Raw genomic sequence first — 18,567 nt, 5'->3', positions numbered from 1 at the left:
AGAGAGACTTTGACCTAAAAAGGTTTCTGACATTCAAAGGGCAGTTGAATCCACATGAGGCCACATACTGTATCATAGCATATCACTGCTGTCTGCGTCTTCTTATTTTGTGATTTGTTTTCTTTTTAATTCAAATCAAGAAAACATTTTTTGTGTTGATTTTTCAGACAAAACATATAATGTACAAGATACATATGTACTTGCTACTTACTAAATACTGTACTAGGAAAACATGGGAAGCATGAATCATGATTGGATGCACACACTTTGCGGAGGACCAAAGAGGAGGTTTGTAGGTGTAGTAAGACAGGACATGCAGATGGTAGGACTACAGGAAGATGCAGAGGTGGACTGGGACAATAATTCGGCCCTGGACTTTTTGGATGAGAGTGGCCCCACCCCACCCCAGATTGAGAGCCTCCTCTTGTTGATAAAAAAAAAAAACTGTCGAGGGTTGGGATGAAACCTGCACGTTCAGCATTGATAGCGAGCAGTATGTACCATTACAGCAACAAAGATTGACGGTAGAGAACGTGAATTTTGCAATTTTATTCCTTAATTGCTGACAGAGCCTCGGACTGCTTATCTATGTCTTAATACTGCTGCTGAAACAGCCCCAAAGCAGAATGTTTCTACCTCCATGTTTGACAGTAGGTGTGGTGTTTTTGGGTCATATTCAGTCTATCTTTGCCTACAAACACGTCAAGTCATTTTGATTTCACAGAGCTCAGTTTTGGTCTCATCTGACCACATCACATTTTCTGAAGCCCTGTCTGAATGGTTTAAATGGTTTGTAGCCCGTTTTAAATGGAAGAGACTGATTCTGTAAGGTATCTTTAATCCACATAACTTGAGTTTAGGAGTGCTTTCCGAAAGAAACAGGACTAATTGAGTGTTCATTGGCACATAATCAATCAGTGGGGTCAGAATGCTCAAATACTCATTTTCCTCATTCAAATACAAAGTAATTTATAAACTTTGTCTAATGTTTTTTTCCTAGATTTTTGTAACATTCTGTCTTTATTGTGTTCAATAAACTGACCATAAAATCCGGGAGTGTCTTTTAAGGGGGTAAACTTACAACATCAGCATGGGATCAAGTTGTTATTATAATTATTGTTATCTTCCCCAGTGTATACCTTTTAGACAATTTTAAGAGGACAAGATGCATTTGAAAAGGTAAAAATATACCTAGGGATCCAATAATTAATCACATTACCATAGATTGTAGCTTGTCATGTAAAATAATACAAAAGGTAAAGATTGGCCATAGTTTCCTTATGTGTTCTTATGTGTTTCCTAATGTGTTCTTTAAATCCTTTTGAATAGACTGAAAACAATGCACCAATGTCTATTTTGGCACTTTTCCTGCCCACAGATCTTGACCACTTACAGACGTTTACTGACAAGACTGGCTTGAGGAACTAACGTTTCAACAAAACGAGTTATGTCGAGTGGTGACAATTGCTAACAAGACATGCTAATTATTGCTAACCTCCTTTCTTCAAAGGTGGGCAGAACAAAAGTTTCTGCTTCTGGCGCCACAACTACAGATGAAAAAGATGGCTTTACATCACAAATGCTGTGCAGAATGGATAATTTGGAGAAGTCGCGCACATGAACAATGTAATTGTGACTGGGCTTCACATATCATGAAGGTCTTATCCAAGTGCAGCTGACGACGGAGGAGGAGCAACAGGTGGCCAACTTTCTGCAATCAAAGAGGGTGGATGTGGATGTCAACAACATCGATGCATACATTCAAGTGTATGGTAGGAATAACAACGCCACACCTGTCATTATCCTAAAGTTCAACAACAGAAAAAACAAGGCGGCATTGCTGGGGCAGAGAAGTAAGCTGACAGAAATAAATGTCTGCGTCAATGAGCGTCTGACAAAACGCAAAGCTGTCATAGCCAAGAAGGCATGCCATTTAAGGAAACTGGAAAATTCAAGGCACATGGTAAAATCTACATCAAGTTAAATGGAGGACAGGAGGAAGTTAAAGATACAAAGGAACTTGACAAATATTAAAGAAACTGTATATCAAGTACAAGGAAATTAAAGACACAACTCACAAAGCCTTGAAGTCAACATCCTCAATGTTTTCTTATTTGTTTTATTTAATGCAGTGTCATTATTTTAGCAAATATTCTCTACTAATTTGCTATTTAAGATGTTTTTACCTTCCATTCTTGCCACGCAGGAAGTGAACACAGTGAGGCCAGTGAGATATTGTAAGTGTCAACATGTAAAAGTTTGGAAGGGGTAGGATTCAAATAAGCTCTGCTTCTTCCTACTCCTTTGCAGACATGTTGAATTGTGCAAATGTAACCACATGATGGTCCTTAATGTAACTTTCTTAAGGATGTCTGAAACAAATAAACAAACCGTACCATACCATTTAAAACATTGGTATGCCCGCTTCAGTCCATGCAACTGCTGATAAAGACATACTGTATTTAGACATAGATAAGCAGTCTGAGTTTAATCAGTTACACCTCCAAGCCATGATGAGATACCACTTAACATTTCATTACAAACATTACAAACGACCTGGGACTGACAGACTGAAGAACAACAGAACTAATTATAGATTTAAAGGAGACATGCTGAGGTGGACATACCAGAGATGTCAAAAGGGATTCAGAGAAGGTTCAAATATTTTTATTTAAAAAATCTATATTTTTTAAAAGCATTTATCTCAGCATCTACCATCTATCAGCTCCAGCCAATCATGATCACTAATGAGAAGTTAATAGGGCTGAGCCTGGTCAGATTAAAAGAGTGAAAATTTCAGCCCCACAAGGTGGTGGTGACAATGGGCCTGATTTACTAAGACCTTAAGTAATGAGCGCTAAATTGTGTGAGCGGACCTAAAATTTGCATGTACTATTAGTGGGTGTTTTGCGGGTGATCTACTATGACTGCTTGTGCAACTTTTAACAGGTGCAAAAGTTGTGTGGACCACCCTATCTAAAAGAGCATTTAACATATGGTACCGCTGTCACCATGGAGAGCAGAGTGAACGAAAAATTAGGTCTGAAGCAACAGAGTTGGAGTTCTTGGTGGAGGATGCAAACAAACATATTGGTGAACTCCATCATACAACTTCATCATAATAATGCTATGTTAGTGTATTTTGTCATTTAATATACATGTTTATATACTGTTTATATACTATGCTGTGTAAATATACTTGTTTTACAACAATAACAATTTAATTTTCGGTTTATTAGGTTATTATATTCATGTGAACATGTGTAAAATGAACTTCTATAGCATTTTTGACTTACACATTGCATAGAAAGCTGCATGTCCAGCTGAAACCCACACTAAAATCCACACTATTGCGCAACAGGGGCGCACCGCTCGTTATTACACCCGAACAGGCAATGGTGCGGTGGAATAATCCAGATGCAAGAAAATGGAGTGTTGCAAGGAGTTTTCCATAGGAAATATGGCATGGCTAATTTTTCTGACTGCCCCCAATTCAGCCCTCCCGTAGTTCAAAAATGGCAGATAGATGATGATAGATGTTATGTCTCAACAATTTTTTATTTCTGAAAGTCCAGTTATGTTGACAAGTGCAATCCTGTAAATGAAATGAAAAATGAAAAAAATCCCAAATAAAATTACTCCTGTGCACATTTTATAAACCACCCTGGAAAAAGAAAAGTTCAAATACATTATTATGGGCCCCAAGTTAATATGACAGTCATGCCCATGATGCAGTTTTCTGACTGCAATTGTATATGAACAGATCACAAAATAAGTGGATGATGTGTTCATTGCCTCAGAGAGCAATAAATGGAGTATAACTGAAGGGACATAGCAAAGGCATGTTCTGGAAGCAGTCACTGCTCTATCCAACGAGTCACAATTGGCTTATTTTGGTCTGCAACAGGATTTAATACATTGACCTCCACTGAAATACTGCCAGCTCCAAAAGACAAATGTTAAGTAAGCAGAATTACACATAAAGAAGGGGTATTACAATGCACCACTGATACGTCTTCTGATAAGAAAATGTAAAAAAAAAAAAAAAAAATTCCATTTGGATTTGCTCCCAGACTTTTTAAAGAGCAGCTCCACCAGCTTGGAGCTTTTCACCACCTCCCCAATGAAGTTTAGCATCTGCTGGGTAGCCCCCACCAGATTATCCACCCCTTCCTACCTGTGTCCCTGAATGTCCATCCGTTCACTGAACCGCTCCAACGCCACCCACACCTCCCTACATGCTACCACTACTTCTACGCCATCGCTAAGCCTGTCAACAGCAGCACAACCACAACACTCCTCATGCACGAATGCATGATGATCCATTCTTCTCTTATCCTGGTACAAACTGTCCAAATGGGCTAGGACAGTGTACTGCATGTTGAGCAAATGCTCCATCTGGGAGGTCAAAGAGTCTGTACAGCTCTCAGTGTCATGCAGGGCACTATTCTGAGCAAAGGAACAGAAAGGAGCTTTAGATTTGTCCGATCTATTGAGGAAGGGCTTTGTTCCTGCAGACGTCTGACCGTCAAGAGCGCTGGGATCATACATTTTGGCTAAAGAGTTAACTAGGCTAGCGCTCGTGTCTGATTTGTAATTTTCCTTTTCTCAGAAAGGAATCATTAATAAAGTTCTGTGAATCATGTAAGCAAAAATGAAACGAGCAGCTCTAAGCAGGAAGAAGAAGAAGTGGATGGTGAAAAAAGAGCTGCTCCACAACACAGCAGTTCAGAGCAGAGTTTTAAAAATAGCAAATGGCTCTCCAAATTAAAGTGCAGCCCCTTGTGGATGTCAGAGGAAGGCTGGGCACTGATAAGAGCAGTGCTCGAGTGTACATTTCGGGATTCATGGGGGCTTCGGGAGAGATGCTGGAGAGGATTACAATGTGACATTCGAGATGGCTCAAACTCATTTGGTTGAGTGTCAGAATCTCGAGAATCTGGGATTGAAACACAACTCTGTACGAAGTAAGACAAACAAATTCATGTACAACCAATCAAAAACAAACAACTCAGTGTGAACATCTAAAACCCTGTGAGAGATTTAGATGATGGTGTCTAGGATGAATGTACACTATATTCCAAGTTTATGAGGAGAGGGGTGCCAGGTGCAAGGACAATAAAGCTTTATTAGACACCCGGGCCTATGTCACAGATATAAAAATACTTCTGAACCAAATGCCTCCTGCTTTCCATAACAGACATTTTAAACAGCTTATTGTCAGATTATTGTTACTACCGCCAACTATCAAGACGCTTAAAGAACTAAATCCCATATTATTACTATTATTTTGTTATTATTATTATTATTTTGATGGATCTATAGATATCTTTAATTTAATTTTAAAAGATGACATTCAGGAATTACAGCCATTTCATGAAGACACGTCGATTTTCAAGGGTTTGAAAGTGTTTGGACATTTTACATACTGTAATTGTAAATAATTTGGTGGCATCCAGGCCCTAAGCGTCAGGCAGTCACTGACTGCCAATGATTCACATGCATGTATTACACATGTATTGAATAGAATGGTGAAAAAGTGGTTGGCACAGCCAAAGGTTTCTGCGTTCGAATTTCGTTGCGGACCTTTCTTTGTGGAGTTTGAGCGAGGAGGCATCAAAATCCTATTATTGTCACTGTGTCCGTACAAGGTGAACACAAAAGGAACCCAGGAACCTGGTGTTGCTATTGAAACTTGAGAGTACAGACATGGAGGAAGGAACTTGTGTTGTGACAAAATACTAAGCATGAACTGACGCAAACACGTGACACGTGGCTACAAAGCGTTGAGAAACTTCAGCTGACCTAAATTTTTCACTTCTCAGTAGACGTGACAAACCACTGATGCCTATATACTGACCACCATCTGCCAGCGCTGGAAACAACTGACCTAGAGTCTGTCGCTCACACTCTTCCCATTACAGACAAGTTGTCAGCTATCAAGTTCAACACTCATATCTTAGCAGGGGTGACAATGACAAGAGTGTGCATGTATAGACTGTGCATGTATAGGCACATTCACTGATTAGGAAGCATTTCCACTATGCTTGTTAATATTATTTATACAGGAAGGTCCCCCCAAAAAAACCCTTGCAAAAATCCAGCACAATAGCAAAATGCAAACTTAGTAAAATCCACCATATAATGAATGAGTGAATGGATGGATGAATTAATTTTGTGTACTGAAGAAAAAGGCTTCTTGAGACGTCATCTGTACTTCTGTGAAGAAGGTGTCGGACGTTTCGCTCCTCATCCGAAGAGCTTCGTCAGCGAACTAATAAGTGCTGGTAGCTTAGGCCTTAAATACCGTAAGAGTGGGCGGAATTGGTGTGCCAACACCCTCCTCCTATTGGTTCGTTACACTAAGCCTGGGCGGAGTAGTGGTGTAATCCTATCCTGTTATTAACACATCCGATAAAAGGGGAAGTGTCGCTCCCTGAATAGGGTATGAACGACTCTGATCCTGGCTAGTTAGCATCTATTGTTCTGGCTCGGCCCTGGCTTCACCTCATTTGCAAGACTAAGAGCTGTGGGTTTTGGTCTCAGTAACCTGCTGAACACAGGGTCCAAATTTGTGTACTGAACACAGCACAGTATCTCACAAAAGCCAACTCCCTGAAGGATAAATAAGGAACACCTTAGCCCCTATTCCATCGCAGGAACTTAATGAGGAACTTTCGTATTTACCCTGGTCGCTCGAAATACCCCCGTGTTTCCACCAAAACGAACGGTTGGAAGTACCGCAACAGCGAAATCTATCAGAAGGTGAGCAGGCAGTTACGCGAAGCAGGGTTTGTACGAAAGCCTCTTCAAAAGGGGGCTCTGGGGGTACAGCATGGATGTGGATGGCACAGCTCCGGCTCCATTTCCTATATCTTCACTTTCTTGCCTTCCATTAATGAAGAAAGTGAGACAGAATCGCGTCAAGTACTGGTGGTGGGTCAGTAGCAGCACCAAAACGCAAACAAAGGCGTTCATTATCCCCCGTGCCGGTGTTGTTGTTGTTTTTGGAAACAGGAAGAAGAAGAGGAAATGACGCACATTGCGTCATGACGTTTTGCGTGCATCGAGACGTTGTCCGTGCGGGGTTTTTTTTATTTTCACGTTGCGCATGTAAACGGTATATTCCGAATGTTTCAGAAAGTCGAATATTGACCTTAACACGAATATTGACTGCATGTAAGCGTAGTCAATGTCAGTGAATGTGAATGTTATTATTATGTTATTAGTGTGAATATGTCACTTTCTTGGCTCTGCTGTGAGTTCATGACTGCGTTTGTTTCAATCTAGTTCCTGGAATGTGTTCTTGTCGTGACGTCACAGCCAAGATGGCAGCGGTTCAGAAAACACGCTGGGGGCCGTGTCAAAATCACAACTTCATTTCACTCGTATTTTATATATGTTTCTTTATCTATGACTGCAGTATGACTGAAATGTTTTATTAAGTGAGTACTTTCATTTTGTTATTGTTTTTTTCAAACTTTTTTGGTGTCATGAGCTCTTTAAAATGTGGAAACACAAACCGCACAGGCCACAGGAACTAAAAGTTCCTGAACCTTTGGTGAGAAAAGGGCTCTTGTTGGCTGCTGGGCCAACCAACCTGACGAGGGTTTTTTTTTTTGCCTTTATTTTTGTGAAATAAATTTTGCACTATTTGACACAAACCTGAATTTTATTTGAAGTATGTTTTAGAGTATTATGAATACATGGGAAATTAATTGTTCAATAATGTATTTTTTAGTCGTAAAAAACACAATTAACAGAATCAAATAATTTAAATCTTACAGAAATCTGTCCTGCTTAAAAGACTATAAATTCAGTGTCCAAGTTTATGATGTGCAGGCGCACCCAACCTCCATCCGCTATTAAAGCTATTTTGACAAAAAGAAAGGAAAGGTGAGCTATTTGTGTTTTATTTATAAGACTGCCAACATTTAAATTGTACTTTTATTTACAAAGCAGAGCTCCACTTAAAGAGTGTGCTCATTGTCTTTATGCTTTTTTGTCGTCATTTGTCATTAAATACAGGCATCATGTCTGAATTGAACACTTACACACTTTTTCACAGGGTTAAAGCATTTATACAAATGCTGCTAGAGTAACAGTTGCACAATTAATGCCATGTTACCTGGTGTCCTTTTTAATTTAGCTCGTGGCATAGGGGTAAGTGAACGACTCAATACGCGGAGACAAATACCCGCGGTTCAGTAAAAAACTCTCGGGTTTTGAACGACTCAGTCAATATTCCACCATCTCTAATGTAGACCAAGCATGCGACCAACAGTGCATTTCTCCCCTTTGTGAGCATTTTCCGATGTATTATTCTTCCGCGTACATATTTTCACGTGTTAATGACACATTTTAGACTTGGTTTTAAACTTATGTGGATGCTTAGTGTCTATTTGTACAGGACATTGGTCAAAATTATCCTGGCAGGTTAGGTTTCTGGTCAAGATTGTCTTCACCAGGATGTCTTACAAGCTTGAATACTTGTGCTGACAGGTCTGACTGAGTAACATGGCGATGGCCTAATTGTATACATTTTCTGCTCCCCAGAATAACTGGGTAAACCAATTTAATCAGTGTCATCAGATTATTAACACTATAGCATAATCTCTATGCTTTCTATGTTGAATTTCTGTTAAAATTTGGGAACAGCCTTGTGGCGTTAACTCATACACCCTTGTGTTTATTGACTTTGTCCACTCAGTCATGCTGGAGCTGGAAAGGGCCTTTTCAATGCTGTTCCTCCAGAATTGTCCAAAATGGACTGCTATAATGAAGAACAGTGGGGCCAAAAACAAATTAGAATAATACTAGTGTACATCATTAAGAATTACGGTTAAAACATGGATGAATTGCTTTAATTAAAACAATTCTGTTCTAAGCAAACCAGTTCTGAGCTTTTGCGTGTGCGAATGTAATAGTTTTAGTTTACCTCCGTACTGTGCTGATAATGAGTTATGCAAAGCGCTGAAAATTGACACCAGTCAACATCCCGGTGGGGCAAGGTGAAAACAACACATTCCTGGAGAGAGTAAGAGGGCAGGCACAACAACTCAGGAGAGCCAAGAAGTAACACGGATTTAAACTTGTCAGAGCTTACTTTAGCGCGTAAATGACCTATTTTGATTGTCTAACTACGCCGATGTGTCACTTTGGCCGGCGTCCATGCATATGCATGCTGCGAGCGCGGCACCATGGCAAAACAAATAAACAGCTAACTCAACATTGGTCACAAACTTGTGACAACTACCGAAATGCCGTACTTTTAGTTCTTTCGTTCACACTCGTATTGCGTTTAGATATTTAGAGGATTTGTTTTGAACTTGGTAAAAAGCTATTTAGCAAACAGGAAGCAATATGTGAAACTAGGAGAATATACATCTGAAAGCTTAAATATATCGTGTGGCGTACCCCAGGGATCAATCCTGGGACCAAAACTGTTCACCCTATATATAAATGACATCTGTAGAGCCATAAAAGACCTAAAGTTAGTATTATTTGCAGACGATGCTACTGCATTTTTTTCCGCAGAAAGCACACAAGAGCTAATAAACAGACTAATAACAGCCTAAGATAAAAACAGACTATCCCTGAACATAAGTAAAATCAAAATAATGTAATTTGGTAATAGCAGATTGGACACCAATGGGCAAATTCTACTTTTTGGACTTGTGGAATGTAAATTGTGACGTATTCCAATGTAGCATGTATGCATGTTCAAAATAAATGAAACCATTACCATTACCATAGATGGTGGAACAGCAGACAGGAGACGTTTTCTTGCATGTCTATAGCAATGACGTGACCTCGTGCCTTGCATTTACATTTATCCAACTCACTCAAGCACACGTAAATTTGGTTTAGTTTTTTGTTCAGTGCTTGTTGAAACATTATTTAGTAGAAATGTTTTCGTTCCCCATGAGACATTGAAATATTGATATGAGACATTGATATGATATCTTGAGAGGCGATCACATGATACATTTTATCACCTTAGCGCTGGTTGTTAGAGGCCCTAAGCCAAATTTTCGCCATTTTGGTGCAACAGCAAATCATATTTCATGCAACAACTCCTCAATTAAACCTCGTATTTGTATTGAAGTTTCATGTGTTATTGCAGATGACAAAATTGGAATCTACGTAGCTGTCTGTTTTACCTGTATGTCTGGATGCGTGGTCCTCCTCTTTTTCCTAGAGAATAATGTCCACAACCGCTGCCACAAGAAAGTGGCCACCAGGCACACACTCCCTAATATCCATAGATCTTTATCTCTCAGGAAGTTCTCCATTATGGAATGCTTCCTCTTCCTGGCACTGCCGTCCTACATAGACTGTCAGACTTATCTTAGCCTCTCGGCTGTTTTCCCTGATAGAGTCTCAGGCAGCCGATAACAACTTGTAGACATGAGGCTTGAATGTAGACCGTGATGAGTAAATAGAAGGGTGCATTTATTCCAAGAGTCTTGCTCACAGCAGATTTGGAAAAGAACAAGGGTCTGTGCTGTTAGGACACCCACCCACCTAACTACCCATTCACCCTCTAGCCAACTTCCTCACTGCCTCCCACCCCTGGACCTAAAAGGAGAACACGCTGTCTCTGAGACGAGAATGGGACAGGTGGTGTCCAGTTCAGGGTGTCAGTGCGAATCAGATGCCTGCTATCCTTTAACTTCCGACACAGCAGTTGATGCTTGCATGCATGCTCAAAAATATATTTACCAAGCACGAGTTCTAGCACTCCTATCCTCATTAATTGCAACTTTGAAGTACGTTGCACATGTGCATCTTGATTAACTATGATGCATGCAAATAAATTCTGGTATCTGTGCAAATTGCATTTAAAATGAACCCAGTGTCTGCAAAAAAATGTGTCTGCCTGTAAAATGCCAATCCTTTGTGTACGTGTCTGTTTTATTGCTGTTTTTTATCAATGCATGTATTTGTTTGGTGATCGTATATGCACCATCAATAATACCACTTACCTGTTTTGATATGAACACTAAGGAGAGTTCGAACTAACATGCATCCACAGCTGGCAGCTGGGTGGGGTGTAGGGAGGGTGAGGATGGGGGGTATAGGGTTCAATGGTCACAATGGTTACAGAGTAGGATCCTAGTGTTTGAAGAGCTCCTCTGCTGAGAAGGAGCAGTGAAAGTAGACATGTGCTAATTGCATCTGAAAGTGGGGTTCCTCAAATAGCTTCCTCAAACACTGTGTTGTGCAAATCAATAGTTGTCACTACTGAGTAAAGTCCACTGTTATGTTGTATTTTGGCCAGTTCAACCTTCTTTGAGTATAACAGCTGTGGTCTTTACCACTGAGTGTGTGCATGTCCATTTGTGATTATACCACAAGTAAATTGAGGCTAAATCTACAATAATGGATTCATGAGGGTTTTCTTTCCAAAAAAGTTCATCTTCAGCAGAACCCCTGATTATAGCAATAGCAAAAGGAGTGGTGCAAATGTAAAGTTAATTTAATGGGTTTAGTGTTGATATGAATCCAACCCAATAGGGAGCACAACTTAGATAAATATAAAATTGATATAGTTTTCGAAATGATGTAATGATCGTATTTAAGTACATTAATGAATTGTATGTACAATGTACAGTACATCATATTGTACAATGTGTCCTGAATTTGTGCTAACGCTAATTGTACTAATGATAATTATTGATAATAATTCATGCTCATTTATTACACACACACACACACACACACACACAGCGATCCCATCTTGCTTGTACCCTTGACTCACTGCCAGATATTTCGGTCTGTGTTTGGGTGTATGTGTGTTTCAAGGTGGTAATTATATTGTGTGCATGTGTGTGTCTTAAGGGGGCAATAAAAACATAAAAAATACAACAGCTCCCCCTAGTGAGCCTCCTGTATTCCTAGCAGGATGGTTTGTGCTAACAGGTGCAGTGCTAGAATTCCAGGCAACCCCTTTTTGGGCCTTCGACCTCCCCTGCTGATGTAGGGTCAGGACAAATGACCTTGTCAATACAAGACACCTGCTTCCCATGCAGTCTATAAGAACGGCTGTTTTACCTGTTGATTGCCTCCCTCTAGCTCGATGTGTTTAAGCTCCCAGAAGCAGCGCATGGTCCCCACCTTCTCCAGGTGTCGGTAGAAGGCCAGCCGGCCAAAACGAAGGCTGTTGCTGCGGTTGCGGATAGCCTTCAGCCCCTCCATCTTCTCAACAATGGGGGACATAGGTATAGGGGGAGGTACTGCTGATGTTGGCATATTTCCATTCTTCTTTCCAGACTCATTACAAAGAGTCTTGTCTGACCTGCAATAACAACAAGCCTTTAACAACCTTCATTTTACAATGTGCACTTACAATCAGACCAGGGCACTCATCAGTGTCTTTGGGCGAGAGGCTGGATACACCCCGAACTGATCAGCAGTCAATCGCAGGACAAAAACAAAGTTCACAGAGATTCAAACCAAGATCTCCTGACTTTTGCCTGTTTAAATAATACTTTTGCAGGTCACTATGACCTTGATAACTAAGAATCCCCACAGAACTATCAAAGCTGACTTTGAGCAGGCGGCAGGGTACACCCTAATCAGTCAATTCCAGGGCTGTATATGCAATATGCAGAGGATAATAAATGTTCCATCCCTCCATCCTTTCACTTTTCCTCATTAGGGTTGCGGGCGAACTGGAGCCCATCCCAGCTGACTTTGGGTAAGAGGCAGTGCACACCTTAGGCTATACTGCCTGGTAGGGTTGTAAATCTCTTTGTGATGGACGATTCAATACGCATCTTGATGGATTACAATACAATTAAAAATGATTCTTTTAAAAACAGAACGATTGTGTCCCTGGGCAAGACACTTCACCCACCTTGACTCCAGTGGTGCTCACATGAGTGTATGAACGTGAATGAATGTTTGGTGGTGGTTGGAGAGGCTGTAAGCGTGAATTGGCTGCCACGTTTCCGTCAATCTACCCCAGGGCATCAGTGACTACAGATGTACATTACCACCACCAGTGTGCGACTGAGGAGTGAATGAATAATGGGTTCACTTCACTGTGAAGCGCTTTGGGTACCTTGTGAAAAAATGGCGCTATGTAAAATCAATCCATTATTAAAATCAATCTATCAATGAAAAAAAAGGCTACCACAAGTATGGTCTATTTTTTAAATAGGTAAAAACTATTTGTGGAACTATTTGTTTCCCTGTGCACCGTGCTATCCACATGCTTTGATCCTGGGGAGCAGCATCACATATAGAAGGGGTGAAAGATGATGAGATGAAGAAATCCATCCTGACGCCTTTATGGGACAGCTGGCTTTTTGCTCTACCTGTTGATCCTCTGCGGGAGGGGCTGGGGGGTCTTCCATGTAAGATTACTTGGGATATTTATACCTCCAGAATGTACACGGCTGCGCTTTACAATTAGACAGACTGTCGTATCAACACAGTGCTTGAGCATCTGAGGCAGACTGTGTGTATCAGCCAGGGCTGTACTCCAGCTCCAGGGGATTTCTCTGGGTAGGATTTCAAAAACCAAAAGGGTGGCCCTGAGTGGACAGCTGGTATTGCTTCCAATGTTGTTTGATGATTTACATCCTTGATTCTAAAAATGTGCAGACACTGTGTAAAACGTAAATACAAATAATGCAAACATAATGCACGGTAATGTGCACCACTCTATTGCATTCTATAATCTTTTAACAGGGCACCTACAGTTAATAATTAAAGTGAATGTTGGTATTTGTTCAATGGGTATCATTTAGTGGAAAAATGACTCAAGATAGTGTGAAAAATACTTTCCCGTTAAAATAAAAATTTAGATTTTCATGTCTTTTTTATGTCCAAAGCTATCCACACACGTTTTCCATGAAAAAATGTTATAGTTGGTAATTAGAATACTGTCGATTACACTGGAACAGGAGTGTACAATGTACAAAAAACATCCAATGTACAAAAATCACATTATTAAGTATACTCTCACAGCCCAAAGGGTTTCAGTGAGACACATGCCACTCTTCCTCTTGAGTACATTGAAGTTATAGATGGGAATTACCGAGGGCAGCCATTTAAAGTAAACCTACACAGAGCACAACATTGCTTGGCTGGTGAAATACTGGCTATGCACACACACAGCGCACACACATTCAACAAAGCTGCATACCCTTCAGTAGCATTACGTAATGGCTGGATAAAACAACAGTGCGCAGTGTGTCAGTACAGCCACAATGGAAAGCAATCTAATGAGCTTTAATGCTCGTCTGCCTGACAACAAGCACTGTCAAGACTGCTTTTTCCCTGGTAGATGTTTTCCATATTTAGTGATAGCATTCCCCATATGACCTTATCATGGACTATAGCGTACCAAAAGTAAAGCCTTGGGGTCAGCCAACCTTCTAGGTGCATCTGGGCTTTTAGGACCTGCTGGCCATCTCAGCGCCACTTGGCACTCTAGGAAGAGACGTGAGGTTCTTGAAAGGCGATACCAACGTTAAAGGGTATAGTTTGGGTGGTTCTGATTTTCGACAGCTTAATCTCATCAAGTTCCTGAAGGGCTTGATGAGACAGCCCCTGACAATGTTAATTACAAACATCTAAAATCCTTTAAAAAATACTACCTTTTGTTGTGTTTTGTGTCTTTTATACAGCTAATATAATACAAAAAAATTCAGGTGGACTATAAATGTATTTGTGTGTGCGTGTGTGTGTGTGTGTGTGTGTGTGTATACATAGAACACGGAAACATATTTTTTGGGAATGTAAACTTCAGTCGGTCACCACAAGCCTCATAATTGCCATGTCATTTCTCCCAGTCCCAACCGCCAAAAGGCAAAATAATGACAATCATGAACAAGTTATACTTACTATATACTGTAGTTATACTAAAGTTATACAAAAGATACACATCCTGCATGTCACTTTAAAATGCCCCACAGCATTAACGCTAAAAACAAATACCAGGCTTCGCACGAAAAAGTAAGATTGAGGGAACATTATAAAAATGTTAGTGAGAAACGGTCTTTTTAAAGGCAAATCTGTTTTATGTTTCTTATGTTCTTATGTTCTTATGTTTCTTATGTTCTAATTCTTTCATTTGTTTTCTTTCTTTTCTTGGGAGAATGAACAGAATAAGATTTTCATTGCATGGTATAACTGCTGTTGTACTATGCACATGACAATAAAACTCTCTTGAATCTTGAATCTCTTGAAAATCCTAAAATGACCTCTCAGTAGTGCAGACACTTTTAACTTTTAGATTCATGGAGGCACAGAGTGTGCCCATACGAACTGACTTGTGCAATGCGCACATGTACAGTAGGTGTATCCAGCAATGTACAGTATATGATCCGCACTTATGCAAACGTTGGTAACTAATCCAAGACCCAGCTCTCCTGGGGTTTTTACATGTAAGGAGGGTACAGGAAAAGAAACAGTACAGGGGGTCTAGATGGGGTGGGTCGGTGGGTGTTTTGATGAGACTGCAGCGAGGGTTCTCCCTGCAACCTCTGCTGTCCTTGTTTAAAAGCTGCATGGAAACAGCTATCAAAGCCTATGAACCATCGGAATGTGGGGGAGGTGTTTGAGCGTGTGTGTATGGATTGTAGAATAGAACACAGCATCATCACCCAACTGTATGGTGCCAGTCAGAAGGGAGAAAAAGTACAACACACCCAGACAACAGAAGAAGTAATAATCATCTGCAAAGCACCAAACACAAGAAACAAAAATACTGAACCTTTCTGTGTGTCTTCTTTAATGAAGATTATTCAGCCTCTTTTCAAATTAATAGGCCTCAAATTAAACATGTTGCCCAGCTGATATGATTATACCAAGATATTGACAGAATGCCTTAACTTGTCATTAGTTCCCTAATGAGACAGCCAGCTTAATTTTACCTCATCACAGCCAAAGCCAAGCACAGATCAGAATATCATCACCATTGCTCTCAACACTATTCAAGGCAAATAGCTGGACCAAGGCTGATCCCTTCAACCATGTAGCCAAAGTGTTATCAAACCCCTGCAACCTCTGAAATTGTGCCGCAATTGATGTTGAAGTTGTGTGCATATGCATGGCAACTCCATGCAAGTTTCTCAGAAATTGCATAAACTGCACATGTGCACACGTTGCACAGCACATTTGAACACACTAATTTGTGCGGCAACTGACATTTTCAGTGCCGACAGCCGCTCCAGTCCTTCACACTGTCGCAACTCTGCAACATAGTGTAACTGTAGAACTTTCACTCAGAGTGCTTTTCCATTTCGTCAAGAACAAAGCCAAGATCTTATTTTAGGGCGCAGCAGATAGAGTAGCACTCTGCTTTGTGCTATGCAATTATTGTTACTGGCATTTGGCATATTGTTACTTGGCATATGCCATTGTAAGTTTGCATTGCATTTCTGTAAAATCCATTGAAACTTAATACAGTTAGGGACAGTAAAGGCATTCCCAAGTTGCAACTAACCTGTACAACTATATATATATATTTTCGTTGGATATGACTCACCCTTGATAGCTGGGTACATTGGCTATCACCAAAATCTTCTTCTCGTTTCCTCCCATGTCTCTCATGGGTGCGATGGAGGCTCTCTCCCCAGTTTTCTTCTCAAACTATGAAAAAGGTTTTCTTTTGGATATTGTGGTTATTCTAACACTTTGCGTAGACAGAGTAGCTATAGACTGACTGAACCAGTGTGTCTATCCGCTAGATCAGACGAGAAAGCTGAATTGGGCAGTCTAGCTGTTTGTGACCCTCTGCAGTGGGAGCCACAGATGTCCAGGGATAAGCACTGGGAGGGGAGGGACGGGAGGGGTGTGTGCATGTGGCGGATGAGAGGACCGGGTGGCAGGTGTGGGAGGAGGAGGAGGGGTGGCGTTAGTGTGCTCAGGGATTCAGGGACCATTGGCAGGCACAGAGCAGAGGAAGTGTTCCAGGGAATGCGGCTTGTTATAATGGCGTGTGTGGAATGTTGTATGTGTCTCTGCAAGAGGAGAGATGATAGACAGAGAGAGTGGGCGAGATAAGGAGAGGTGGGGGGAGTGCTAACTTGGGGCTGAAATTAGCAAAGAGGTTTGGTGTTTTCGGATCTCAGTGTGTTTACAGTTTACGTTCTCACTTTTGGTATAATTTGCACTTTGTCTCACTGGCATGGACTCGTGGGACAATTTTTTAGCATTAAACATTATGAGAGAAATTAATTGTTCATTGTTTTTTCTTACGTCATTAAATTGACCGATGTTAGCACACTCCGCTGCATGTGACATAACATATGCGACACTTCTTGCTTCCATGCTTGTTCAGCAACAAAAATCTGCTGGGAAGGAGAGAAGATTTTGATCACCCTGGTCATGGAACAACAGACCAAGACCACTAATGACTCACAGAATGCACATCATATGTTTTTATGTACCAAAAGCAGATGCTCTACAGCAAACAGTGTGCTTCTCAAGAAGCAAGATCTCGCTTATAACTGTTTTAAGTTGTAGTTTTAAATTTTATTTTTCCCCAAAGTCGTATTTCTCCCCTCTTGTTGAGAAGAATTTTAGTATGTTTTTGGGTAGCAGGTCATTGTTTGCTTTATGCATAATTTTATTTGCTTGAAAGTTTACCAGATCAGCAAATTTTAATAATTGTAATTTTAGGAATAAAGGGTTTGTACGTTCTCTATAAGCGACATTATAGATTATCCAAACTGACCGTTTTTGTAGCAGTTAGAGAGTGAAGTGTATGATTTTTGGTCCACAACAAATTTTGTTTATTGAGATATTTCTTGCCACTTTATGTTGTATATTTTAATGTGAGATTTCCAGCTCATATTATCATCTATTATGAGCCCCAGAAATGTATTTTTGTTCACCCTGTCAATGTCCATAAGTCCATCCTTTCTGCTATTATCAAATAGCAGTATTTAGTTTTATTTAGGTTCAGGGATAGTCTCTTTTTATCAAACCATTTTTTTAATTTTGTCAATTCATCTGTGACTTTTGTTATTAGCTCTTGGGTGCTTTCTCCAGAACAAAATGCAGTAGTATCGTCTGCAAATAATACTAGCTTTAGGTCTTTCGTGATTTTACAGATGTCATTAATGTATAGGTTGAACAGTTTTGGTCTCAGTATTGACCCCTGGGGTACACCACACGATGTATTTAAGCTTGCCAATGTATATTCTCCTCGCTTCACATATTGCCTCCTGTTTGCCAAGTAGCTTTTCACCCGATTGAAGCCTAACCCTCTGATTCCATACCGTTCTAGTTTTTTAATTAGGATATTATGATTAATTGTATGAAAAGTGAAGACATTAAATAAACTAAGACAAGTCAAGCAAAGACATTGACAATAAATGTATAAATCCATTCATTTTCTATGCCGCTTATCCTATTTAGGGGTATTTAGGGCTCTCAGTGGTATGCTGGAGCCTATCCCAGCTGACTTCAGGCAAGAGGCGGGGTACACACTGGATTGGTCGCCAGTCAATCGCAGGGCGCATATAAATGTATAAATACCGAAGTCAAATGTTTTGACTGAATCGCACGATTCCACAAAAAAATTGTAATTTCTGGATTATTTGA

At 40.3% G+C, this 18,567-nt stretch overlaps 1 protein-coding gene across 4 annotated transcripts in view; it reads right to left on the bottom strand.

The window, feature by feature from the left end:
• mylk4b (myosin light chain kinase family, member 4b) overlaps positions 1 to 18,567 on the bottom strand; it is a 40,320-nt gene that overhangs the window by 8,525 nt on the left and 13,228 nt on the right. For 2 of the 4 annotated variants that reach the window (XM_054789295.1, XM_054789296.1), the window contains exons 1-2: positions 16,505 to 16,744; positions 12,058 to 12,301 (exon numbers count right to left, since the gene is read on the bottom strand). In XM_054789295.1, coding sequence (XP_054645270.1) covers positions 12,058 to 12,301; positions 16,505 to 16,569 — 309 coding nt within the window. In that variant the 5' untranslated portion in view covers positions 16,570 to 16,744. Of the gene's footprint in view, positions 1 to 12,057; positions 12,302 to 16,504; positions 16,745 to 18,567 lie in introns of those variants that run through there. The other 2 variants (XM_054789297.1, XM_054789298.1) reach the window with 2 other exon arrangements.

This window comes from Dunckerocampus dactyliophorus, chromosome 10 (assembly GCF_027744805.1).
Source record: "Dunckerocampus dactyliophorus isolate RoL2022-P2 chromosome 10, RoL_Ddac_1.1, whole genome shotgun sequence".
Lineage (NCBI taxonomy): Eukaryota > Metazoa > Chordata > Actinopteri > Syngnathiformes > Syngnathidae > Dunckerocampus > Dunckerocampus dactyliophorus.
This window is presented reverse-complemented; position numbering and strand designations above follow the sequence as displayed.